General features: G+C 41.2%; 1 protein-coding gene across 9 annotated transcripts in view; it reads left to right on the top strand.

Moving 5' to 3' along the window:
- Positions 1-27,582, top strand: part of kmt2cb (lysine (K)-specific methyltransferase 2Cb) — a 105,886-nt gene that overhangs the window by 47,087 nt on the left and 31,217 nt on the right. For 5 of the 9 annotated variants that reach the window (XM_077520533.1, XM_077520587.1, XM_077520524.1 and 2 more), the window contains 27 exons: positions 844-903; positions 981-1,651; positions 4,732-4,854; positions 7,816-7,932; positions 8,362-8,466; positions 9,012-9,116; positions 9,436-9,617; positions 9,704-9,868; positions 9,939-10,045; positions 11,292-11,363; positions 11,454-11,666; positions 11,986-12,108; positions 12,328-12,459; positions 13,774-13,910; positions 14,721-14,913; positions 15,773-15,865; positions 16,113-16,160; positions 18,286-18,426; positions 18,529-18,561; positions 18,670-18,810; positions 18,892-19,033; positions 19,119-19,354; positions 19,443-19,516; positions 19,981-20,181; positions 20,416-22,350; positions 24,710-25,005; positions 25,097-26,616. In XM_077520533.1, coding sequence (XP_077376659.1) covers positions 844-903; positions 981-1,651; positions 4,732-4,854; positions 7,816-7,932; positions 8,362-8,466; positions 9,012-9,116; positions 9,436-9,617; positions 9,704-9,868; positions 9,939-10,045; positions 11,292-11,363; positions 11,454-11,666; positions 11,986-12,108; positions 12,328-12,459; positions 13,774-13,910; positions 14,721-14,913; positions 15,773-15,865; positions 16,113-16,160; positions 18,286-18,426; positions 18,529-18,561; positions 18,670-18,810; positions 18,892-19,033; positions 19,119-19,354; positions 19,443-19,516; positions 19,981-20,181; positions 20,416-22,350; positions 24,710-25,005; positions 25,097-26,616 — 7,365 coding nt within the window. The remainder of the gene's footprint in view (positions 1-843; positions 904-980; positions 1,652-4,731; positions 4,855-7,815; positions 7,933-8,361; positions 8,467-9,011; positions 9,117-9,435; positions 9,618-9,703; positions 9,869-9,938; positions 10,046-11,291; positions 11,364-11,453; positions 11,667-11,985; positions 12,109-12,327; positions 12,460-13,773; positions 13,911-14,720; positions 14,914-15,772; positions 15,866-16,112; positions 16,161-18,285; positions 18,427-18,528; positions 18,562-18,669; positions 18,811-18,891; positions 19,034-19,118; positions 19,355-19,442; positions 19,517-19,980; positions 20,182-20,415; positions 22,351-24,709; positions 25,006-25,096; positions 26,617-27,582) is intronic. The other 4 variants (XM_077520560.1, XM_077520569.1, XM_077520541.1 and 1 more) reach the window with 4 other exon arrangements.

Here is a 27,582-nt window from a genome sequence, read left to right as displayed (position 1 = left end):
CAAGAAGTCAGAAGCACAAGTATTTTTGACGCAGCCCACATGTCGCAAATCGAACCGGAAACAAACTGATGTGCAAAAATCAGTCCCGCCTCTTCCGTGGCATATACCCTATTGGGGCTGTAACGCTGCCACATAAGCCATCAAAAATGGAAAAAGAAGTCCATGCAACATAAATATAGTCACAACAATGGCAGGGAATAGAAAGCAAACAGAAAATGAGACAAACTACGAGGTAGAACTTCTCCCTCAAAACTAAGGCCCAGATCACTGCCAAGGAAGAGATCATTGAACATGGTGATCCACCCTTGTTGATGAGGGTGATGGTGGTGTTAGTGCAAGGCCACACGAGAACTGATATGCCATCTCAGAAAAGATTCATGTTAAACATGCGTTTTACTTCTTCTGTGCCTTTTCATTTGTTTTTTTCAAAGGGATTAATTGAATTGAATTGAATTGAATTGAATTGAATTGAAATGAAATTAATTTAATTGAAATGAATTTAGAGGGCAGCATTTTACATCCGTCCACTCTGAGACCTGGTTTCGAAAATTGTTGTGGACTCTCAAAGAGTAGGGTCAGTTCTGTAGGTACCCTGAAACTGGTTTCTGTGCTGACTGGGTCATGAGTTGTGCCAACCCACGGATTTTTGCCATGTATGGCTCCAAAGTCTAAATATAGTAACCAGATCATTAAGTTGGCAACACTCACCCTGAGTTTGTAAACTAACTAACAAACTTAACTTGTTAGTGCAAATACTGCATGTCAGCGTAGATGCTTTGATTGCCCGGCTGTTGTTTCTCATTGAAACCAAACTTTTCTTTCCCCCCTTTTTTTTCCCCCCAGACATCTCTCTGGAATCAGACATTAAAGGTGAAGTGTACGGACCCACGGAATTCAAACCAGGTTAGTTTCCCGTATTATTATGGATGATATGATTGTGCAAATCATTTGTTGTAATCACTGCATATTTCGCCCTTCAGAAATTAAACCAGCAGCAAGAACCCAGGTCACATCTGTAGCCACTCCTGTGGCTTCGGTGATTCTGAGCCCGGAACGTCTAATGGAGGCACAACCGGCACAGGAAAAAATCGCTTTACAAACCAAGCCAGCAAATACCGTGACCTCCCCCGACCAGGGCACGGTCACCCCCAGCACAAAGGATTTTAAGGCCATCATCTCAACCACCAAAGAAATAAGTACTGTATCAGTACCTCTCACGAATCAACCATTGGAAGTCTCACTATCCCAAGCTTTGTGTATGGATGTAGCCATGGCTTCTTTTTTGGAAAGTTCTCCTAAAGACCTTAAGGACAGGACGGAAGGCAATTTCCGTCAGACCTCGGCTTCTGCTACGTCAGCGGAACTTGGCACGACACCAGAGAAGCGGTCACATCTTTCTTTCCCCAGCCTGTCTATGGAGGAGAAAGCACTCAAGACAACTGTAGAGCAGTTGACAGAGATGGTTGCCGCTCCTTCCCATGCCATGCCCGTTTCCCGAGGAATAGCTCCCAGAGACCCATCACAGACGTTTGGCGACCATAGCATTGTAATACCCACCACTACCCTTATACCACTTACCCCGAAGATTGGAATGGGGAAGCCTGCGATTACCAAAAGGAAGTTTTCTCCAGGGAGGCCACGTGTAAAACAGGTTGGAATCTAAACATCATAGCAGTTAATTTCATGTTGTGTCTGCGTCTTACCTGTGTTAGCCTAACATATCAATCGGTATAGAAAACAGTTACCTTATGTTGTCTGTCTGTGGGTTACTTCGGGATATTAAGGTGGATATGGTGCCTGGCGTTACTATTGTTTTGCTCTTACTGACTTTTCCATTGAGGTTTTGTATGATCCTATTTAGTAGGAATGTACAAAAAGAGATGACGAATTATACGGTCACTTTTAGTGATGTGTTTGCATAACGGTGCATCACTTTGTCACTAGTATCAGTGTTTTTGCACACTACGTGATTTATGATCAGAATCCCATTTAATTGACAAAATGTTCACAAAGACTCTTCACCAACCACTTCCCAATGTCATCTATGTATTCATCTCATGCCCACATGACAAACACCTCAGCATAACAAGATGGAGTGTTTGTTAACCCAAATAACCAGTAGTCATTATCATTTGCTTTTTTTTTTTTTTTCTTGTGACATTTTCATTTTCAAACGCAGTGGTTTGAAAAAGATTACACACCCCGATTGAAATGCCAGGTTTTGTGATTTTTAAGACAACACCATGATAAATAATTTCAATTCAACCATTCGAACCTATATTCTGTTCAACCAGGGCTGGACTGGCAAAAAATGTTCGGTCCTGGCATTCTGACTTAGCCCCAGCATGGCCCAGCCCAGCAACAAAGAAAAGAGAAGGAAAAAATAAATAAATAAAAATAATAATAATAATTTAAAAAAAAAAACGTATAGTAAGATGGTTGCATAAATACACACCCCCTCAAACGTATACTTTGTTGCAGCACCTAAAAGTAAATACATATTGTCATTGTGAAAAATGAAATTTTATATATCAAAAGTACTAGAGGTATTGCTGCTCTGTATCGAATACTGGTATTGGTCTGGGAAAAAAAAAAAGTGGCGTTGAACATCCCTAGATCCATGTTACAATATATTTCATATCTTGGATATTGTTTTGTACCTTTTCCTGGCTGTTGCTGTGGAAGCGCTCAGCGGAGCATGGCTTTCTAAAAATGTCAAGAAAAGTCTACTAGAACAGCTGAACTCCATTCTGGGTTGATGAGAGGCACTTTTAGTGTCAGGTCACAGGTTTGCTGACACCCATTTAACACAAGTGTAAATGTAGTTTTTAATTGTGAACACAGCTAAATCCCCACTTACAAGAAAGTGTGCAAACTTGTGCAACCACATTGTTTATTTTAACATATGAATTAAAAGAATATAATATATTATAGAAACCTACATAAGAGCAGAAGTGTTTTTAGATTTATTTTTTGGTCATTGTATTAACTCTTAATATCTTTAGGCATCAATTATAACAGACCACACAATAATAGCACTGAGAATTTAATCCCTCCCTTGTGTATATTATGAATGACGCTAGTGAGGATAGATAGTTTTAATCTGTACATGACTCGCATCTCTTTTAAAGATGTGATAAATAGATTGCGCAAACAGTTTTTTTTTGTTTTTTTAATACACACAAGGCTTGGGGCACCTCAGTGTTTTTGGTGGTCTTCAATCAGGCGGAAGTTTTTGACTGCCATTCTACTACAATTTGCCCTTTTATGTGAACATGCCAGACTGGATCATTTCAGGGCTTCCTTCCTTTCCATGGCGCCCTGCTGCATGAACTGCATTTAACACAATTGGCTTTGCAGTTTGTTTAACATATGTACTAAAAAGATGCCTACATGCATGGGGGGTTGGGGGGACAACAACCAATGGTTTGCTTCAACACAGCATTCTTATCAACCTTGTGAATTTTTGCATGTCAACCGTTTGCCATGTTTGCCATCTCAAACCTTTGCATACGTGGATGCATACAGTGGAACCTCCAAAGTTCTTAAATCACATTCAGTGACTTCAGCTGAGTCCCAGAATTTACTAATTATATGTGACAATACAGTAGTATCAAAAATGTATACAAATAAAAAAAAAACATATAATAATGTAAATAAATGCTGTTTGTGTAACAGTTGGATTAATTGTATGCGTGGATTGACCATGCACGCACCCCATTCTGCAGATATGACTAATCGATCCATGCGAAAAACAGCTGTTACAATTAGGTTGTGGATTAAATGTCCCTGAAATGTGTGCAGGTACCATGTAATTTGGGTCGTGCGTTTTCATTAGGTGACCAAACTACAGTTCTTCGACCACAGAAAAATCGCTGAAAATCTTTAGCAATAAAAGTTCATACTAATGAGATCTTTTCTTGTGTGTATTTTTAATGGCAAGAATTCTCATTAGACAGTTTTGCTGTTGTTAACTTTTCATGTCACTCAAATGTTATGTGTCAAGTAAGCGTTATATCAGAATGCAAGCACAGGAGAAGTTTGGTCATATTGATTGTGTTTCCTGAAAAGTGTGTCAACGGTTCTCACAGTCCCTCGTCATCATTCAGCAACGAAAGCAAAATTAATCGTCCTTCATTCATGCTACTAATGGTTCGTTTTACCATGTCTGTTCAGCCTGGTACAGTTATAGTAGTTACATGGACAGTGCTAGTGGCCTGTGATTGGCTGGCAACCAGTTCAGTATATTGTGCCTCTTGCCCAAAATTAACCAGGATAGGCTCCAGCTCACTCCTTACCCCAATTAGGCGCTATAAAAAAACGGATGGTTAGATGTTCTGATAAATCCGTTCCAGGCTCACACAGTTGCCATCCTAAAACCTTCACAAAACCCCACACGTGAAGAATTTTTAAATATTTGTCATTTTCCCAACTTTCATACAAGTCAAAATACAACTTAAGCAACACATAATTTGAGCAAACTAAGCAAAATGAAAATAAAGTACTCGTGCTTGAAAGATGCCTGAGAGGCACAAAATGGAGAGGGAACGGTTGGGGTGTTCCACTGTATTGAATATTCTCATATGGCTACATCAAAACTCATCACATTCCATTCTAACATCATTCTTTGTACATTTTGTTTCTTTGCTCGCTTTGTTTTTACGTTGCTGCATTTTGTCGCCCTCCTCCTACCCTCTTTCTCACTCTCTCACCTCCCCTCCCCTGCTTTAGGGTGCATGGAGCCCCCATAGCAGTGTGAGCTCCCTCTTGTCCTGGTCCCCAGACCAGCCAGAGGGGTGGGATGTCCCAAAGACCAGGCACTACTCTGGCAGCCCCAGCTGGAGCATCAGAGTGGTAAATACCGTGGCTTACTAAAGGGTCCCCCAGTTACCGTGGTGACTGACACTCACCGAGTGTTCATGAATGTCACTATGATCATATATATGGTTACCAACACTAATTCCAAACACCTTCCAGAGATGCAGCGTTTATAGGCCAATGGATAAGGAAATAGTTTTTAAAAGTGAAGGAGATTGACCAAGGATTCTCTCCGGCTGTTAAGTGACCTATGGTTTGGCGTACAATAATAGATTATTATTATTTTTTTATAAGTTTTACAGCGATAATTTTGGCATTTCAGTGATTCCTTGTCTCATCTGTCAGCCAAACATCTGTCTTGTTAATTATTTGATTCATGTCTTTTTTTTTTTTTTTTTTTCTCTTCTCTCTCTCTTTTGTCGTTTTTGCTTGACATGAGTCATATTTGGAAGTTAGATGCTGGTGGTCATTTTCTTGGCTGAGACCAACCATGGTTGAACTGCATTGTATAGTATTGTATGTCTGGCGAAGGTGCAGTAAAGTCAACAAGTATTGGGATTTGAGCCAGGTGGGAGTGAAAGCTTTTTATCAGGCTTACATTGGCAGGTTTGACAGTCAGTTAGGCGGGGTACTCACACTTATTTTTAACATCTTAACAGATTTTTAAAGAGATACTTGACTCATTGAGTCATTTTCAACAGTAAGAATATATTTTTGTCTGTGATAACTTCATTATTTTTCATGAACAATTAATACCTTTAAAAATTCATTTTGCGACTTGCTGTCGACTGAAGATGAGATAACCTATGCTCAGGAAACGGGTAACGACCAATCAAGGCTAAGGCTTGGTTTCTCAAACAAATCTTGTACAATGGCTGTCATAGATGTGCCAAGTCTGGAGTGGCGCTGTAGCGCATCCACAGGGAGTTAATGTAAAGCGTAGAAGAAGAATCAGCGAAGAAGACGAACCACTGATCTGATGATCACTGATCTCAGTATATGACTGGATAGCCGATAGCCCATACATGCCTGTGCAAGCCGTTGAAGTCACAGGGCGGCCATCTTGCTCTTCCCATCTCACGAACAGAACTGTAAACTATATGGTATACGTACAGATTAGACATACACAGTTCGTATAGGGCCGGGGGCAGAGGTGGGAGGTTTGTGGCGGTTTGGTCATTATTTTTTAACAAGTTAAAAAAATAAATAACAAGTAGACTGTATGTGCTGCTAGTTTGCTGACCAAACCCAGGAGACAGGTGAGACGCGATTGATCGTTACCTCTTTCCTCAGCACAGATGATGTCATCTTCAGTCGACAGCAAGTGGAAAAATGTGTTCTTAAAGGTGTTGTACATGAAAAACAATAGTTATCAAATTAATTCTGGACAAAATATTAACTTTGTATTGCTGAAATGGCTCAATGTAGTCAGTACTCCTTTTAATATGGGTTGCAACCCACACATGAACAGGAAAAAATTGCACTGTTCAAATTCGGCCCAATTATCAGTTCTCTGTACACCACTTTGAATTACAATTTAATTTCAAACTCGAGATTTGCTCTGTTCTAATCAAATTAGTGCCTGCCTCTTGCCATGCTAATCAACATGGTTTGCATCCTCACAATTGAAAGCCGCTTTCATGCTGCTATTGCTATTAGTGCAATGAAATAATTAGATACAGCATGTGGTAATGTCAGAGAGACAGTGACAATTGTATTCCACTCAAAGGGGCATGGGCAGGTAATCCTGAGTGTTAAAGTTCAACTTGCCTAACGTTCCGCCTCTGTATGCCTATGGTGCTCAAACTCCCCCTTAAGGTATAGATACAAGATGGGCTTGTATCTACTATACCTTAAACACAGGACAGTTGGTAAAAAGGTGTTAAAAAAAAAAAAAAAAAAAACAGGCTTAGATGAAGACTGCATCCGGGGCTAGAATCAGTTTTAGAGCTTTGAACATGTCTTCATCAAACTGTCTGTTCTGAGAAAGTATATGATGGTACTCAAGAACTTTCAGCAATTTACCTGCTGTGAGCCATAAGTATATGACCTGCAGAAGTATTTGATCAAAGCTGTTACAAAATGACCTAAATATATACCCAGGAATGCTCACTGCCAGCAATTCAAATTTGTCCTCTGTAGTGGACATTTTTAATCCTGAATATCTCCCATCCAGTGCATCCGATTGAATTAACGCCTTTTGTGCTCTATAGAGGACATTCAGAGCTTTCCAATAATACCAAATGTGTAGGGGTGGGGCTTTGCTCCTTTTGATTGCATCATAAAAGAACACGGCTTCCCTGAGTGCAAAGGGAAGAGGAAAAGTAAGTGTACTGTATTAACACTTTTTATTGAATAAATTTAGGCTTTAAATGTTGTTGGCATGTTTTCTATAAGACTCTTAAGAACACAAAGTATTGTTTGAATTGTTTTAACTGCATTTGAGCCGAGCATTTAAGTTTAAAAAAAATGTCCTCTGTAGTGGACACATCATAGCTTAAAAATAAAACCTTTTTTTTTTCAAAAATTTCTTTTGCAATATTCCAGTTACTTCACAAAGATTGGGGAATATCAAAATAAACATGATTGGACATTTTTTTCCCCCCTGGTAGTAAGGAGGATATAACAATGAAATGAATTGCACAGTTTTCGATCATTACATCATATTCTTCGATAAATTTGACTGAAAGGGTCTCCACCACTGCTTTTGACTGTAGTGGTCAAGCAGTGGACAGCTGGCGTTTAATCAATTCTCGCTGATTACACACTTCACAGCTTGCCGATTGACTGGCAACCAGTCAATGACTTTGTCGTCATTCCACCCCAAGTCGGCCTGTAATAGACTCTAGCCCCTGCCTGCAGTAAGTAGTAGACAATGGATGGATGTATCAAAGAGAGTGTATCAAAGAGAGTGATGGTCTCCCACCCACACGAGGTCCATAATCCTCATGTTATTTGTGATCCACACATTTACTGATTGTTACTTTGCCTCCACAGGGTCGAGGCTCAGCCTTCCCGGGAAGGAGGAGGCCAAGAGGGGCTGGTCTGTCGGGTCGAACCGGACGTGGCAGGGCCAGGGGCAAGAGTGGAGTGTGTCCGAGCATCATCCCTGGGGTAGGTGTTTGAATAAAGTGTACTTGTATTTTAACTGCGACATCGCACCCTCCACCCGAGTTAATTCACAAACAATGCAGTCTCGTCTTGGGCACCACCAGACCTCAGTGCTCGCGTTGGCGTGTACTTATGGAAGAGGTTTGAAATGCACGGGGGACAGTTCGTTCAAAGCTTTAAAAAGAAACAATAAGATCTTAAAATCAATTCTATAATTAACAGGAAGCCAGTGCAAAGACGCAAGTATTGGCGATATACAGTATGTTCATATTTTTTGGTACCTGTTAATTTGTGCTGCACAGTTTCTCAACTAACTGCAAGTGAAAGAGTGCATTGTGGCTAAAACAGGTTAATTTCTCCCACTACATAAATGGAGTGTTTTACAGGAATGATCGTACAATTCCTAATTGTTTGTGCTTTTTGCCCCAATAGATCACCACAATAGAAACGTCGTACCCAATAAAGGAGGAGGAGGAGAATGCCATGCACAACACAGTGGTCATATTTTCCAGCAATGACAGTTTCACACTCAAGCAGGTGTTTGCTTGTTTTGTTTTTTTTCGTTTGTTTTTTTTTGTTTTGTTTTTAATGAACTGCTGTAATACTGATAAGGGAGGGTAGGAACGCTACTGTTTTTACAATCTATTCTATAAATGAGAGTAACGGCTGTATTAATATATTTAAAGGGACAATGTTTAGAATTTAGTGCCATCTAGTGGTAAACTAATGAAATCCCGATCTAAACGACCTAAGTTTGAAGCTTGAAGTTTGTAACATGCGCAATACAGTACCTTAGAGTCCACACTTTGCAAGCCTACCACCAATTACTACATTTGTGAAATTCTTCTCTTTCGGGTATATGTAGCAGAAAAAAAATGGATGATGTAATAGAACCTTTTTTTTTTTTTTTTTTTTTTTTTTTTATCGTTGAAATTAATAGTGGGTTTTTAAAATGAATGAACATTGAAAAATCACAATTCTACACACCTATCCCTTTAACTGGTGAAATATGAAAAAAACAAAATGCTACCATTATTCGCTTCAAAGAAATGGGCTACTCATGAAGACTTTCTTTCCTTCAGGACATGTGTGTGGTGTGTGGGAGTTTTGGCCTTGGTGCAGAGGGCCGTCTTTTGGCTTGTGCTCAGTGTGGCCAGTGCTACCATCCATTTTGTGTAGGCATAAAGGTATGCTCATTTCATATCATGCTGCACATATTGTATATTTTTCTATTATTGTGAGATACACACATGCAGTGCTCGGACCAATAATCTCTCAATGCACCCAACACCATATGCTTGTCTGCGAGAATCTTTTAGAGACATTCAATAATCTATCCTTTACTGATTTTGATCGCAAGGTAGAGAAAATGCTGAAATTTGACCCGATTACCTGTATGTGTGTACTCTGCTCAAGATAAATCATTCCTTCCATTTTCAAATGATAGAAAATGAAAACTATGACATTTCATTTAGAAGCAGCATGTCTCATTATTTCCATCCTCAGATCACCAAGGTGGTGCTGAGTAAAGGCTGGCGTTGTTTAGAGTGCACAGTGTGCGAGGCCTGTGGCCAGGCCACTGACCCTGGCCGCTTGCTACTGTGCGATGACTGTGACATCAGCTATCACACATACTGCCTCAACCCACCATTGCAGAACGTACCCAAAGACAGCTGGAAGTGCAAATGGCAAGTGATGAAGTGGAATTTTCCAACTGATTTGTACTCTGAAGTTACCGGAGAAGCGTGACCTCAGTTTCCCTTGTCCCCTGCAGGTGTGTGTCCTGCACGCAGTGTGGCGCCACCACGCCAGGCCTAAGGTGTGACTGGCAGAATAATTACACCCAGTGTGCTCCCTGCGCTAGCCTTTCAACATGCCCCGTCTGCCTCGTCATCTACAGTGAAGGCACCATCATTGTCCAGTGTCGGCAATGTGACAGGTGTGTAACCTCTTCATGCGTCAAAATGGACAGCTTTTAAAAATGTTGAAACCTGTTCCTTTGTCCGCAGGTGGTTTCATGCTTCTTGTCAGGGCCTCCACTCAGAGGAAGATGTTGAAAAGGCTGCAGAGAACTGCTTTGATTGCACAATGTGCAGAAATTTCAAGACTACTAGAGGTGGGAAGTCGTGGTTGTTTTCTTTAACCCATTTAGGCTAGGAGTGCATTTCCATGTTTCTACCAACTAGAGCCGAGAGCCGTTGCGCATTTCTACCTTTAAAGTCGGGAAAGCGGATACTAGGGGTGTTCCATATCATATCTTCTATGATATTGCCGGTGTATTTTTTTGGGCGATTAAAAATGTGAAATATCGTGAAATTGACATGATGACATAATCCGTAACATTATATGTCATAGTGTCCATTTGGACGTACACGCGTCGTTTGCTGGTGCATACAATGTGGGAGCGTGTGAGGCTGTGAGCAGCCAGTTCTGTCGCGTCTTCAGCAAAGTGGGAGTGGAGGCTGGTTGGTTAACACTGAAGCAGTCGCGTATTGTTTGGCCAAGATCACTACAGTGACCGGTAACTCGCCATCTAGTTGACGTAAGTTTGTGATGCTAACTGGCCGCTAAGCTAACGTGCTCTCGACGAAACGGCGTGGTCGTTGCTGTCACACAGAACCGTAAACATACCCGCTAGTAATGTCAACAAGCAATCATGGCATTTTCTCGCTCCTTTGATTGACCAATCATAGACATTCATGGCAAAATAATGCTTGCAGGAGCGTTGCCGGTCACCACTGCCTAAACAATCACAGGGGGAAAACATTTTCCAACAATACACTTGCCTGTGATGTACAAAACATGACGCCACAAACTAGCTGCTACCGTATCATCTGTCGATTAACCCATAATAATAATAAAAATAATATATCTAATTAAATTTTTTATTTGATCTATTGTGAATAAAATATTGTTAAACTTTTACATACTATATACACATTCATATAGTACATGAAATGGATCAAATATTTATAATACAATCTCATAAATGAGCATGGATTATTTTATTAAAATCAGCGGTTTAATTTGTTGCATTAAAATATAACAGCTGTGTTTTTCCCCCTAAAATATGTGAGCTGAAGTGAAATTTTTATACACTTGTGGAAAAATGCAATGAAATTGTTTAATAAATAAACAATTCTACATACATTTAAATAGTAATTATAATCAAATTAATACAAATTAAAAAGCATGTATTTTTATAAAAATGTGGCCCTTGAGCACAGAAGTTTACCCACCCCAAGTGCAATTATTTTTTTTTTCCCCAATATGTCACCATTAATTTGAATAGTTGTCTTATTTTTTTTTAAACTGGTTCTGATTGGATTTGTTGTTTTGTTTTTTTTGCGCGTATCCTGCAGTGTTGACCAAACCCAGAGACACCATTGAGCCTGCTGTCATGACACAGATTGTCACCAAAGCAAGAGAAATGGGTAAGTTTATAGTTAATTTAACGTAGCTTATCATGCTTGAGTAACTTCTTCTCTGACATATTCATATGATTATTTAATTAACCTTCTCAGATCTAACGAGAACCTACACCCAGGACGGTGTTTGTTTGACAGAGTCGGGGCTTTGTCAGCTCCAGAGTCTGTCCGCCACCGCGTCACGGCGCAGGAAGCCCAAACCCAAGCTCAAACTGAAGATAATCAACCAGAATAGTGTGGCGGTCCTTCAGGCCCCCCTGGACCCCCTCTCAGAACACTCCCGGGATGAGGACATGGAGGATGCTAGAGGTAACTGACTCGCAAATGTGTGTTCTAACCACTTCTCAATGCTAACCACTAAATGCTTTTCAAGCTATGCTTCTCCCTATATCTTCACATAACACCCTTGAGCGGTGAAGACAAGGACCTGAGAGATTAAAACAGGAAACAGCCATCGCTGAAGTAATGAGCAAATGAAATGAACTTGATTTCAATCAGGCTAATGTCCTTCCTCTGAGTGGGGTTCAGATCGAATTGACCCCCGGTGCTGTGCTGCGGGAGCCAAGGCGTGGCAGTGGTGTTCTCTACCGTCGGGCTGTCACTCATCATCAGCATTTTCTTCATTTAGTGGAGACGGAGCTCCTGGATTGCGAGGGCAAGTCTGACTCCAGCCCGGAGCGTGAGCCCGTCGAAGACGACTCCAAGGGGGTCGACGGCATCAAGAAGAGGAAGAGGAAACCGTACCGGCCTGGTAGGACACCTGATTGAAGGAGACAGCTCCTCTGAGGCGTGAAATGTGACAGTACAGGCCTGACACTATGGCCATAGCAAGTACTATGCTCGCTCAAAGGCACAGGCCTCTCTGTCTAGTGATTTTTAGCACACTTAGGTTTGACCGATACACACAAAATCCAGCAGCAATAAAAAAGGATTTCCTGTGCATTTAAATTTCCTACTCAATCTCTTTAAGGCATTGGTGGGTTCATGGTGCGCCAGAGAAGCCGACCGGGCCAAGGTCCAGGCAAGGCTAAACGATCCCTCTGTAGAAAGGATTCATCTGGTTCGGTGTCAGTGTCGGAGTGTCACATGGGAAAAGATGAGGGTTTGTGTAGCTTTGCATTGCCATATACAGTGACATAAATGGTACCGAAAAGGTCCTCAGTTTACAACAGAATTGTGTTCCTCTGATCTCAGCGTAACCTGAATTTGTACATACTGAATGAAAGTCAGAACATGCTGTAGTCAGTCACTAACTCTAACCTATGATGACACAGGTGTGAAGTCAAAATTACTGTGTGTATATGTGTTTGAAAACATTGATCATATTTTTCGAATGCATCATGACAGAAGAATGCACGTTGCTCAGGAGTATAAATTAGATTTTTTGGGGAAAGTTTATTTTATAAAAAAATTAGACCAAGAACAACAGAGCTCAAACTCATACCCAAAATCCCTGCATTTCCTAATCACGGGTAGGTGGGTAGCATGCTCTGACTCTCTGAGCACACGCACACACACTGACTGGTGTTTGGGCATCATTTTCCGAATGCACTCAATGTTGGCGGAACCGAACAAATTTAGGTTGCACGAAACGGCTGAAAGCTTCTGAATGTTCTTTAATTTAAATGGCTTACCTTAACTGGAAGACCACGTCACATTGTGGTCAGTTATCACAGCTATTGGTGCTGTAAATACTTGTTGTGCTGTAACAAAGTAAGCTAAACTAGCAATGCTACACACATTAGTTGCCATGACTACTACTACCACCGCTACTACTTCTACTTTCTTTTGGTGGTTGGCAAATACTTTTGACTGCCACCTTCTGGCCACCGGTAGTAATGCACCAAAAGCATTAGCGAACTGCCAAAAGAAAGGCAAAATGTTTTGGGATTTGGCATTTTGGGTACCAGTCTGAGCTCTAATTTTAACATATATAAATCACACCTAAGTAAAAGTTGCAGGACCAATCAAACTGTGGGGGAAAAAAACTATAGTGAGGAAAATATGGTATAAATGATCAATGAAAAAAGGTAAATATTAAATAGACTGATCTAAGTACAGTGGTAACTGAGCTTCTTGTACAATTTGACAATGTATTCTTATACCATGCTGTACAGTAAATTTTTTATGAGGAACAATTCTAGGCTGTAAATGTGGAACATCGATCCATCCATAATCAAATTTGAACGAATAACTACGGCAGTAACTGAGCCTGCCTTTTGTTGCTCGTAACAGCCATATTCTTACATCAAACTCCTTTCATCGAACTATGCTGTTCGTAACGTATCGGTACTGTCGTAAACAGAGGACCCCTTGTACTTAAAGATCTTTTTTTCGCCTCCCCAACACGTTTTCACATAACCTTGGAAAATAAAAAAATATATACATAAATAAACATGTATTCTTCTGTTTTTAGTTGGGGGGTGGACAGAGGCACTGCCTGGTACGCCTGTGGATGAAACACCACCTGGAGTAGAAGTCGCAGAAAAAATAAAAAAACGCTACCGAAAGAAGAAAACCAAACTGGAGGAGGCTTTTCCCACCTACCTACAGGTCTGTCGCCTTGGAATAATCAATGTGGAATGAAGCAGTCACACTAATCCATATTATTCTTCTGACTTGTTTTACTTACTTCTTAAATTGATTGGTAAACTTATTCTTGCAACATAAATGCTTTGCCCAGATTGTATTTTCAGATGCATTTGTATCTCACCCTTGGGAAGCCTGGGTAATTCTAAGTGCATTGTGTGGAAATCACTTATTGAAAAAAAATTGAGTGCAATCCCTCTGCATTTTTTTAAGAAGAAGGAACTCTCATATTACGCTCTTTAAATGCCCCCCGTCTGGGTTGTGAAGCCACCAAATAAAAAGCTTAAATGGATGTGACTTCAACATTCCTTGTCTCAAGACAATATCTCACTGTCACCTTGTGTTGGCCAAAACATAGATATGTGATGTGCATAAAGCCACAGGCAAGCTGTCAGCGCTGCTCTTTATCCCACCACAATGGAAGCTGGTTGTGCACTGTCAAACCTTAAAGGTCCCAACTCTGCAAAGCACATTTCATTCATTATTGAAAGAGTAACACATTGGGCTTTTAATGTCCTTGTGCAGCTGGGACTGCCATAGTTCCATGTCGTCTAAGATTGCGGATGGCGTGTGGGAATAAGTGGTTTTATGTTTGATAGGTGCTGACAAAAGTTGGGGTCAGCTGCATTATTACTGCTGGATTCCGAGCCGATGTTTTCATCATCCTTGAATGCATGTTTGAATGGTCCCTATGGGGAAGGTGTCTTTGCAATGATGATGTCAAGAGATGTAGGGGGACAGTTCTTGAGGAGTGCTTTTCCTTGCCATGCTCAGGAGGCGTTCTTTGGAAAGGACCTCCTGGACAAAAGCAAACAGAGCAGGCAGCAAGGGGTGGAGTCTGGTCTAATGGAAGAAGGGCAAAGCCAACTGGAGAGGAAGCGCCTTACCGCCGGTTTCCTGAACTCTTCGGCAGACCCTATGCTCAGTGCTCCTGCTACATGCCTCCCTGCCAGACCACTTGCAGAGCGTACGTACTACTCTATACTCTAATTCAATGATTCAGGTAAACCAGTGCAATTCATCTTACAGCCAATTTGAAAATTATTTTTAATAGACTGAGCAGTCTGATACCGGGCTATTGTACTGTATTGTCATTCATTCACTTCCATTGTGATTTTTGTTAAATTCACAAGGTGTCTTCACTCACAACGTTATCACTATCAATGCAGGTCTACTCTTCAAATCACGTTTCTAGCTTGTTTTACGTTACTGCTGAAACACACTTCCAACAGAGTTGAATCTTGCACTTTGATCCCCCCCTCAAATTTGCATGTCTGTTATACTGCATAAAACTTGATATAAATGACACAATTCCGATTTGTTTTTCTCCCAAGTGGCAATATTCGGGGAAACACATGGATTTGGATATCTTCAGATCTGAATTATATCAATTCCAAATGTTAATTAAAAAAATATATATATGTTTTAGGTATCTGTTGTAAGTGCACAAGTCGAATTTACTGACCTGCATTGTAAATCCAGCCTTTGAACCATGTTTTCCCATGTTTTCTTGAAAGCCCGTTAACACAAGCTTGAATTGCACCCCCAGCTGGTTGCTACCATTTGGTGGAATGCAGAAGCCCTGCATTGGCTTCACGATGCCAACTAAACAATAATTTGTGACTTACTACTCAAACAAAAAGGACTTCAATGTTTGCAGATATCGGGCTGCTCACAGTAACACTCTTTTGTCGTTATATTACTTTTTTTTCTTTCTTTTTTTTATTCTCCAGGTCCCACACTCATGTCCATTCATCATCATCAGTTATAATTTGTGACATTTTTTTTCCCCTTGTTTTTTTTCCTTCCTTTGTCCCCATTTACAGAGACCTCTGAGGAGCCATTAGTTGATCTATCTGATGTTTTGAATACTGATGCAGACATCTTGGGAATGCTCGGAAAGCCAAGCAGTGACTCTGGTGCGTCTTTGATCCTATAGGCGGTTGCAGTGGCAAGAATCTCTTTCGTTATTGAGTTTATTGTCTTCCGATTTGAAGAAACCTCAGTCAGCAAAAAGAAGCCACTGCTTTTTTTTTTCCCGCCATTTCTAAAATAAGATATTTTGTTCATCTTTGATTTAATCCTCTTGTATGCATTGTCCAAATCATATTTTGTTCTTTAAGTTGTTTTTTTCCACTCATGTTGTCTGGTTTTGGGTTCTTTTAGGTCTTGATTTTTGCTCCTTCCAGGTTGATGGCTCACCTCCTCCTTTTGGTAAGGGTTCGTTGGTCTCTACTAGTCCCCTCGCATCAATGCAGTCTTGCTTTCTGACACTTATTATCTATCTGACTTTGCATGTGAGGTGTGTCATACATTGCTTTTTTTCCCCCCACCTCTTACCATGCTCTAACATAATGTGTGTTATTCAGCCAAATGTGTATTTTTAGCCTTTTGTGAGCTCAATTAAACCCTTTTAAGCCTAGATGTAATGTAATACTTTAACTAACAAATCTGCAAGATGGCTGAAAAAAGCAAAATGTTTGCATACTTTAGTCTAAGATCTCTTCAAATGGCAGCCACCTGCACAATTGGAAGACACTGCTCATGGTAAATTAATCCATTACAGTTGTTTATTTTACTAATCAGTAGATCTTCATTGATAAAAGGTATCCTTAAAACTTGGAGTAGTTGTAGAGAGAAGCAAACGGTTATTAGTGTAGGTTTCTTAGTTAAACTGTGGTCCAAGTTGGAGGCTGTTAGCGAGAGTACTGTGTGTATGGCAGCTGTGAGCAAGCGGTTCATCACCTGCTACTATGGGAATATCGGTTCAAGACCATCCCGGAACATATGGCTGCTTGACCGAGACATCAGCACCCTGAACTAGTCTCTGGGAACTTAAACTGCCCCCTGCTCCATTGGGTGCCACTAACTGTGTTCCCTGTGATGGGTCAAATGCAGAGGTCAAATTTCATGTGTGTACATGAAAAAAGATTTTCCATGTCATGTAATGTCAGTGAGTGGTTTGGGGTGCTTCTTACTATCTGTTGCTTTTTCCACAAAATTAACGAATTGTGTTACATATGTTGTTAACTTCATGTACAGTGACATATTAAGTCAGGGATTTCTGTGGGGAGTTTTAACATTGGATTAGACTTTATACCGATCGCCTCAGACAATATTTTGCATTTTATGCCAATTTTGTCATCAGCCGTAACGTCTTTAATTTGGTTCCATCATTGATCAGTTGTGCGAAATAAGAGATCACAGTTGCAGTGTTACCCACATACACGTTTACCCGTGGCATTTACCTAAGTATAGTCGTCAAGATGTTTTAGATTACGCTACGAAACGACGTTTACGGGAAGTAAACCGACCTCGAGAACAGCATGGCAAATGATCACCCCCACACCCCCCTCCCTCATATATCAAAGAGCGTAAAACTTTGTTAACCCGTTAATGGCTAAATATGACAATAACTCAGCAGCAGCACTATGACAAGAGCACATCCTGCATTCAGTAGTTCTGTAGGCGACACGATGTCTCAAACACCGATAATGACTACACACCAATCTCCATTCCCTAGTTCCACAATTATATAGTTGTTTGAATTAATATTTGTTAAACAAATAGATACTGTATGCAACTGTCACCTAATGTCACGTCCTCACATCGTCACGCTCGTATTACTTTCAAAGATATACAGTATATATGTTTATGCCAAAGACTTCTTGTTTTTTTCAGTTCCAGTTGTGTCATAGGCTAGCTAACACAATACTACATTAAGCGGGGACAAGCATGACGTCACCCCCCACCTCTCAGCCCCTCCCCACCCCCAAGAAACTGGAATGTTTGCCACGAACATGCTACACTGAAGGGAAGATACAAGCTCATGGGCGCAGTTGCAGTTTAAAAGTCAGGGCACTTTGTACTCATCTGGGCATTGGTAGAGCATGCATGATGTAGAAAAAGTAAACTCCGCAATACACTTCGAATAAATACATCTTTTATAGTCAAATCACACTTGGTTTTTCTTTTTCCTTTCCTTCCGTTGGGCATTGAAGAGATTGCTTGAATTTGTTGAAATGTTTGAGAATACTTCTGTTGATGCTCAGAAAGCAGTACACAAGTATACTTACAAGTTACAACCTGCCAAGAGACTATAGAGGGAAACTGGCCACCGGCCGTAATCTGGAATATTAACATGTAAATGTTTATTAAAATATATATATTACATTAAATATATAAATATATATTTACAGTAAATAAGCAAGTTATTTAAATAAACACTGCTCCATTTGTGATTAAATCGGTGATCGGTTATTTTCTTTTACTCGCTGATTGGTCCCAAAAATCCTGAACATGTAAAGCCCATTTTGTATATCTGTGTTTCTTTCCACAGCTGGTCTGGACGTGGGGCCCCTGACAGACAGTACCCCAGTGGCACCCCACTCTCAGGCTGGACGCAGGACACCTCGAAGCCTTCCAGAAGAACCCCTGGATGGCATTCTTAGTCCAGAGTTAGACAAGATGGTCACTGACGGTGAGTTTGAGAGACCGTTTTCTATATGGAGGCAAAAAAAAAACAAGCTCTTCAGGCCAATAGGTTAAAACTATTCAAAATTATGTCCCTTTACTTTTTCAGAATCAATCCTCAGCAAACTGTACAAAATCCCAGGTTTGTGATTTTTTTTATTACAACACTGCCAATCCAATTTTGGAGAAATGTTTTTCTTTAACAAGGAGCCATATGTTGACTGTGTTTTATGCTGTTACAATGGGACAGAGCTGGAGGGCAAGGATGTAGAGGATCTCTTCACTGCGGTCCTCAGCCCCAGCACAAGCCAACCACCGCCGCCACAGGTGCCTCATCCCCTGGGCCCCTCCCCCACCACACCTGGCACTTGTATCCCACATCCCAACACAGGTACATTGTTTGCGACAGTCATGTGCCTATTTCTGAATGTTTTAATGTTCAAGCAAGTCCATCGTTTTCCATGGACTGCAGGCAATCCAATGTTTCCAAGGATGCCGATGATCAATGGAATGATAGGTCCAGGCCACCGTTTCCCTTCAAATTCAGGAGCCGGGCCTTTAATCCCAGAAAATTTCTCCCCCCTCAACCGTATGCCTTTCAGTGACAATCCCAGGTAATGTACTGATGCTTGTATTGCATGATGCTAGCATGTCTTTTTTTGTCTTTATTTAAAGAGTTATATTTATTTACCTTTGTAGGGATAGAAAATTCTGTCAAATGCCAAGAGAAGCAGTTGGTCCATGGCTCTCCCCTGCCCATGGCCCTGGCCCCACAGCACCTGGATCACTGCCTGAGGGGGAACCTGAAGCCATGTCGAATGCCCAAAGGAGTACACTAAAGTGGGAAAAGGAGGAGACACTCGGGGAGCTTGCCACTGTTGCACCTGTCCTTTACACCAACATCAATTTTCCTAACCTCAAAGAGGAATTCCCAGGTTGGCACATCGGGTTGTAGCTTATTTTCCCACAGTCTTCAAAGTACAAATTAATTATGGAGCTTTGTTGTCTTTTTCTACTCAACAGACTGGTCCACCAGAGTAAAGCAAATTGCAAAATTGTGGAGGAAAGCTAGTTCACAAGACAGGGCCCCATATGTGGTAAAATCATTTATTATTTAAAACATCCCAACCCATAAACACACCATGAACGAAGTATAAGCCGTACATGTCACTTTTAGTTCCACATTAACACACCTCTGTAAAGCATTGGGCCTATTGCCAGTACAGTTTGAAATCCGGCCATTCAGAGATAAACTAATTAATATTGGCAGGCTTGTAATGAAGGTTCATGTGTTTGAAGTGACTAAAACTTTAGTGAGGGAAAAAAGGATCTATGCCTACTGTTAGAGATTAAAATACCTTGCCTTTGTTACAAAAATTACTTGAATAACTTTTGACTTCTCTAGAGAACCATGTTTGCTGAAAGAAAACACATGTAAGGAATACTGTAAATGAGTGCAATTTATTTGATTAACATTGTTGGAGTTGGTTGCCTAGTTATTTTTTCCATCTGTTTGTGATATGCAATTTGTCTTGATAATATATATTGATGTGCCTTTCAGCAAAAGGCAAGAGATAACCGAGCCGCCCTGCGCATCAACAAAGTCCAGATGTCCAATGAGACAGTGAAGAGGCACCATCCGCAGCATCCACAGCCCCCTGAGGTGTTTGATCCCAACATACCACTAGACACAGAACTGCTGTTTAAAGACCCTTTGAAACCAAAAGAGTCAGAGCATGAACAAGAGTGGAAGTTTAGACAGGTAAGAGGGTATGGAATTAAGTCAGGGCAGCAGCAGGTCCACTTAATATTAAGACATCTAAGAGGTGGTTTTGTAAAAGCTCCCAAAACAACTGCTTTATCCCTCCGCATTAACCCTGATGACATTGGTGGTTAGTAGGCCCAGTTCACTTTTTTTGCATGAGACTAGCAAATGACATTTGTTGCCTTCAACATATTGTCTCATGCCAAACATTTTGTTTTGGTTTTCCAACAGCAAATGAGGCAGAAAAGCAAACAGCAAGCCAAAATCGAAGCTACTCAGAAACTGGAGCAAGTTAAGAACGAGCAACTCCAACAACAGCAGCAGCTGCAACAGACAAGCGGGCAGACTGAGGGAGATGGCAACAACAGCGGGAACCAGAGCCCAGCCTCGCTACCTAGCAATGGAAGCACATCGCCAATGCAACAGCTAATTGCGAAAGACAGCTTTGCGAGGCCGCAGTTACCAGGGACTCCAACTTCAGGTCCTTCAGATGATGTATTTTTACGACCCCCTCCTCCTCCTCCTTCTGGCTCGTCTTCCCAGCCTCAGTCCCCACAGGTTTTCTCACCGGGCTCCTCTGGGTCCAGACCTTCATCTCCATGGGACCCATATAGCAAGATGGTAGGGACTCCAAGACCACCAACTCTTGGGCCCAATGGCTGTCGTAGAATGTCTATGGAGTCTGGTAAATCTCCCACGTCCATGATGGAACAGCAAGACCGAGGGAGGCCTTCACCTGCCCATGATACCTTTGGTTCTCCAACATCCAATAGCAATGATCCTTATGCCAAACCTCCTGACACTCCAAGGCCATCTGGGGAAGTGGACCCTTTTCTGAAGCCCATGGGGCCACCCAGGACTAGCCACGCAGTGCAGGGAAGACCCCCAATGGGCTCGCCAGGCAGAGATCCATACTCGAGGCCCATGATAAGAAACGAGGCTTATCAACGCATGACTCAGAACAGGATGATATTGTCTGACCCTTACTCAAGACCTCTACTGACACCAATCCCTGGAAGCAATGAGTCTGGCTCTGTGCCGCTGTTCAAGACACCAATGCCCCCTCCACAGACTCATGAAGCGTTATACCGAGCAGGTCAACATTCTGCAGAAAGGTTCTCCCAGAATCAACAGGCTGACCCTTATGCACAGCCCCCGCACACCCCAAGACCATCTGGGAATGACAACTTCACCAGTCCTCCTCGCATGGGCCAACATCAACCTCAAGCACACTCATTTGCTCAGCAAGGACAAATTGCTCAAATGTCAAGAAATCCTTATTCCCACGCACCTTCCACTCCAAGGCCGGACCACTTCACATACGACCCATTTTCTCAGCCTGCAGGCAACCCTCGGCCCGAACCTAATTCTCAACCTCGCCCATTTTTTGAGCCGTATGCTAGACCTCCTGGCACCCCACGTCCACACGACAACTACAATCAACCACCAAACACCCCTAGCCCATCTTCGGATCCTTACGCGCATGCCCCTGCCACCCCTCATCCTGGTGGAATGAGCCAGTTTCCTCATCAGTCCCACCCTGCCCAGAGGATGTCACCTTCCCACTCTGTGGACCCTTATGCTCAGCCACCAGGTACACCCCGGCCCGGTGCTGTGGAGAGGTTTTCTAAGTCGCCGGGTACCGGTCGAGGGTCAGTTGAGGCATTTACTAGTGCGTCTGGGCTCTCAAGACCAGGGAGTAATGACATGTTTTCCCAGCCCGCGAACCCCCGGACAATGATAAATGACCCGTATGCCCAGTCTCCTGCAAGCCTGCATTCTGGGCCTGATGGAGTCAATAGACAAGTTTTAAGGTCTGGATCTTTGGGAACTCAGGACCCATTCTCTGCCCCTCAAGGCAGGTCTCAGGAACATTTCCCTCATCCAGGCTCACAAACACCTAAACATCCTTGTGTACCAGATGATGCATTTGCCAGGTCACCCTCCAGAAGACGCAGTCAGACGCCTGGTCACGACCCATTTGAACAAGCCCCTATGACCCCGCGTCCACAGTCTGAGAAGGTGGAAGTTAAAGATCAACCAAGTCTGGGTAACAATGCAGTTGTCCCTCAAGACCCAAGCCAGCTGCCCAACAACCCCCAAATGCCTGCTGTCTCCTCTGACACTCAGGTTGCTATGGCTGAAAATGAAGAGAAACTCAGACAGGTACAGAATTGTTATTGTAGTCTACTGCATTGATGATTTTCTTGTTATTAGGGCTGGGTGAAAATTCATTATCTGTATGTATCTCGATGGACATGAGATCAATATCAATACAAAATGTGTTTTATAAAGTATTTGATTTCAAAAATAAAAAATAAAATCAAGAAGCATCCGCCAACCTTGGCATTCTGCATGCTGTAGGCAGAGCCTACAGCACATAAAATGATTTTTGCCACAATTACAAGCACAAAAGATGTCATTTAGAGCACAAAAGTGTGTTTTGCACAAGAACCATTTGTGAACTTGCTGAACCAGCAAAGTGTGGCATACATACGTTCAATGAAACCCTTGTAATATTATACATATGAACATGGTTAAATCCCAAACCTTTGCATAGATACGTGGTGTAGAAGTGAAGACGTGCTAGCTCCGGTTTTAGCACAGCTCAGACCCTCAGTTTTGCACTTCACAGGAAACTAAAACAAATTGAACAGTTGAAAAAAATAAATAAACTCATTTTCGATAGCAAACGAGCCATAAGAATTATTAATCGATCAAAATATAGAGAACCAACACATTCACTATTTATTAAATTAAACACAATGAAATTTTATGACTTAGTTGAGTTTAAAATAGCACAAATAATGTGACAACAATCTACTCTGCCACAGTTTTCAGAAGCTATTTGAAATTAGAGAGAGGCCTTATGACATAAGGGGTACAAGTGTCTACAAAAAAAAAAAAAATCAAAATAAGAACAAATATTAAGCAAAAGTGTATTCTGTAAGAGGTGTTAATTTGTGGAATAATTTTGGTAATGACTTGAAAAGATGCAAGTCAATTGTTGAGTTTAAAAAAAATGTTTAAAAGTAAAGTTCAGGAGCATTATTTAAATCACCATGAGCTAGTACAATTGCAGAAATGTTTTTTTTTTTTTCGATATACCATTATGAGTGTAATGAAAATTGTGTATGTGAGTATGAGGATATATTATTATTGTGTATGCCTAAGAAATTCATGTACATACGCTCCTAACAAATGTACGTATGTTAAAGTGTAATTGTCTACACGAGCAGGATTACACATTTTCTTTTGTCGTAATATATTAATTTACTGTATTAATAATTAAATAAGTTAAAAGATACAAAGAATAAGGGGTAGGACTTTAAGCTTTTAACTTCTTCCTACTGCCTTTGGACATGTAAACCATCACAAATGATTGCTATGAGTTTTCTTCTTTCTTTAAATTTTTATTTGCTACTTGTTTATGTTTATATATTATGTTTATATGTTCCTATATATATATATATATATATATATATATATATATTAGGGGTGTGAATTGCCTAGTACCTGACAATTCGATTCGTATCACGATTCACAGGTCACGATTCGATTCAATACCGATTAATCCCGATACGAATTTATAAGTCGATTGTTGCGGGGTTTTTTTCATTCAAATTTAGAAAATACTAATCAGTAAGCTTGTAGAGTGTAAGATTTATATGAAAATGTATTATTTATTTATCTGAAATTTCAGTCTTATAGAGGTTGTAATCTGTTTCATGTTTGAACAGCATTAAAATAAAATATTAAGGCTTAATGTTCCGTTCATATAACATTCTTCCATGCTCAAGGTGTGAATCCTAACCCGAAGTCAGACGTTTTGTTGAATATTTTTCCATTAAAAATGGACGTTTAAAAATCGATTCACACACACACAAAAAAAACAAAAAACAAAAAAAAGGCAATGATAAGACGTTGAATCGGTAAGACTACCGAATGAACAATTCTGAGGTCTATAAAAAAAAAAAAAAAAAAAAAAAAAAAAAAAATCATCGATTTTTTTTTTATTGAATCGATTCGAGAATCGCGCGATGTAGTATCGCGAATATCGCCGAATCGATTTTTTTAACACCCCTAATATATATATATATATATATATATATATATATATATATATATATATATGAAAAACGTACTTAAATACTTGTATTATGCAGCACTTTAAAGCTATATCACCCCGAGCCCTTATCTCATATGATATCAATACACGGAACATTCTCATTACCTAACATATGTTGGTCTCCTCATTTTTATTTATTTATTTTTTATTTTTTTTATTTATTTATTTTTTAACTCAACCTTAATTACAAAAACATTTTAGTGGACATCGCCTTTTCAGGGCTGATAGATGTTCTGTAGGAGCCCCAAAAGCCATCTAGGCTTTGTGAGACATTTGCCTTTTTCTGTCTTCATAAGGCGTTTTTAATTTGATAGCACTTTATATAGGCTGACGTTAAAGCGTGATCTAGCAAACCATTTACAACACGTTGCATATTGCTATGCATGTGGTTTGCAGCGGCAACGGATTCGAGAACTAATCCTGAAGCAGCAGCAACAAAGGAGTGCCATTCGTCAAGAGAGGTGCCCTCAAGAGCCTCCTGGAAACTTGGCTCCTAGACCACCGCGACCGTGGCCTCAGGAAGACCCTGGACAACAGGGGGATATGTTCAACCGACCGCCTCCACCTTATCCTGGACAAGGACCCTTAAGAGGGCCGATGAGGTTTCCCGGGCCTTTTCCAGCAGGACATGAGGGACAAATGCCTCGGGGCCCACACCCTGGGGATCCTAATTTGAGACACCAGGGACCCAGGTGTGTTTAGCTTCGATGTTTCCCTTTGACACAGTTTTATCTTGCAATTAATGGCTAGCTTTCGCACTCACATATTCTTATCCTGTTGTAGGTTTTCGTTTCCAGCTGGTGCTCTTGGACCTCATTCAGCCCAAGAACTTTTTCCACGTGGACAGCATCCAATGCAGGATGTTCCTCCTCAGATGAGACGATCCATGTCTGCAGAAATGGCGAAGGGAGTTGGCGGTAATCCTATGTCTCTGCCCCAACACTTTCCACCACACGGTATGCCGGTACAGCAGCATAACATTATGGGCCAGCCCTTCATTGAACTGCGACACAGAGCAGCAGAAAACAGGCCACGCATGGCTTTTCCACCAGCTGCTATGCAAGGATGCAACATGGACCCCAACATCCAAGCTCAAAGGCCACAAGGCTTCCCAGGCACGCCAGACAACAGGTTTCCATTAATTCAAGGACCCAGGATGTTAGATCCATTGGCCAGGCAGACTGGAAATGCACCCCTTTCCGCCAGTATGGACAATCTTCATCAGCAATCCCAAATGTCAGCGAACAACGCACTCAAACAAACTCCTTTATTGAGATCCATGAGTCAGCCTGCTCCAAATGAGACCCAGAACATGTCTACATCCGTCATCCTGTCTGCTCCCACGACTGGCCAAAATGATACTGTGGCCACCAGTGAAGCAGGAGAGGAGAAACTGGATGCAGAGGAATCTGCAGTCAAAGATCTTGAAGATGTTGAAGTGAAAGACTTGGTGGATGCTGACTTGGAAAACCTTAATTTGGATCCTGAAGATGGCAAAGACCTAGACCTTGAGACAAATGACCTGCACCTTGATGACTTTCTGACATCTGGGAAATTTGACATCATTGCTTATACAGACCCTGATCTCGATGACATCAAAAAAGACATGTTTAATGAGGAACTGGATCTCAGTGATCCGATGGATGAGAGTGCTGACACAGCTGAGACAAACAAAAAGCTGGACCCCAGTGAAAGCGCAGCCTCATCCAGTTCAGCAACTGCACCAGAGAAGACAGACGAAAAACCATCAACCGAGGTCAAACTCGACACTCCTGAGAGTCAGGACCCTGCTACTTTGGCACATGGGAAGGAAATTAAAACGGAGGTCAAAGACTGTCAGAAATCCCCCGAGATGGCTGGAAACACCATGGCATCAAACCAGCAAGGATCCGTCTCTGACTCCACCCCTGTGCTGTCCAGTTTACTCATTAAGCAGCAGCCTGAAGAGCAGTCGTTAAACCCAATGGTTGAATCCGTCACTCAAGAGGGTAACCTCCTGCCCCAGCCGAACCAAGTCACCGAGAGTGAGCATAACCCGGCTCCTCCTGTGAATCAAACAATACCAAGCACCACTGTTGCTGGAGAGTCTTCAATAGCAGATTTTGGAGAGGACCCCCAGGTGGAACAACAGTTATTAAACCAGGCCCTGGGTCAGCCGGGCCAGCACCGTCCACTTCTGCTGGAGGAACAGCCCCTCCTTTTGCAGGACCTCTTAGATCAGGAGAAGCAAGAGCAGCAGCAACAGAGACAGATGCAGGCCATGATACGACAGCGTTCCAGTGACTCTTTCTTCCCCAACATTGGTATATATATATATATATATATATATATATTTTTTTTTTTTTTTTCTTGGTTAACGGTGTATCTCAATAATTTAGATTCTTGCAGAAAAGTCATTTTATTTACACTAAACTTTAAACTCCTTTTCTGTTTGTAACCAAAGATGACAAAATCGGGATGCATGCACATTGTTGGAGCAGAAAGTACGGCAAGGTTCGTTAACATGTATACAAGCCAACTATAAACAATCTTGAAAATTAGTTTTAAAAACTACCGTTATTAGATGGAAAGCAATTTTCTGATCCCTGTAGGAGGAAGTTGTTACAAAGTGGGCCCGATGTCAAGTGGTCAGACATACATCATTATTTAATGGAGAAGCCTAGTGTTTACACTCAAGAGAAAAACTGCAAGTCTACAAGTGTTTGGTTGCTTACAAAAATGTGATGTGTACCCATGTACAGACCATACAACATTGTGATTTTGATTAAAAGTTTTTGTATTATACAAGCGAAAGTTTTCCCGTAGCAAAGAGGAAACAAAACAGAAATGTATGATGTTTGGGCCATTGTCAACAGAAAGTGGAACTACATCCTCACAGCTAACTGCACTCGCTTGCCAGCGTGTGTAACGTAGCTAACTAGTCTGCTAGTTTATGTTGCTTGTAGAGCTCTCAAAAGTAATCGATTTATCATATTAATTGACGTCTATTTTAATAATTGAGTCATTTGAAATTCTCCAATTCCTCTGATTTCAGCATATAAGCAGTAATTGTTCAGCAGTAATTTACTTTTACCTTTTTTAACCACTATATGAATACGAAGTGCGAAATAAACACCAATCACCGGTTATTAAACAGTAATCGGGGAAAAATGCTTTTGTAATACATTTTAATGCAAAGTTAAAATGGACCCGATTAGTCAATTAATCGATTTAATCATCGATAGATGTTAAGTTTCATCAGATAGTCACGATAACTTACCAGATATGAA

The sequence above is a fragment of the Festucalex cinctus genome, chromosome 1 (assembly GCF_051991245.1).
Source record: "Festucalex cinctus isolate MCC-2025b chromosome 1, RoL_Fcin_1.0, whole genome shotgun sequence".
NCBI lineage: Eukaryota > Metazoa > Chordata > Actinopteri > Syngnathiformes > Syngnathidae > Festucalex > Festucalex cinctus.
Note: the sequence above shows the minus strand (reverse complement) of the source record. Positions and strands in the feature narration are given on the sequence as shown.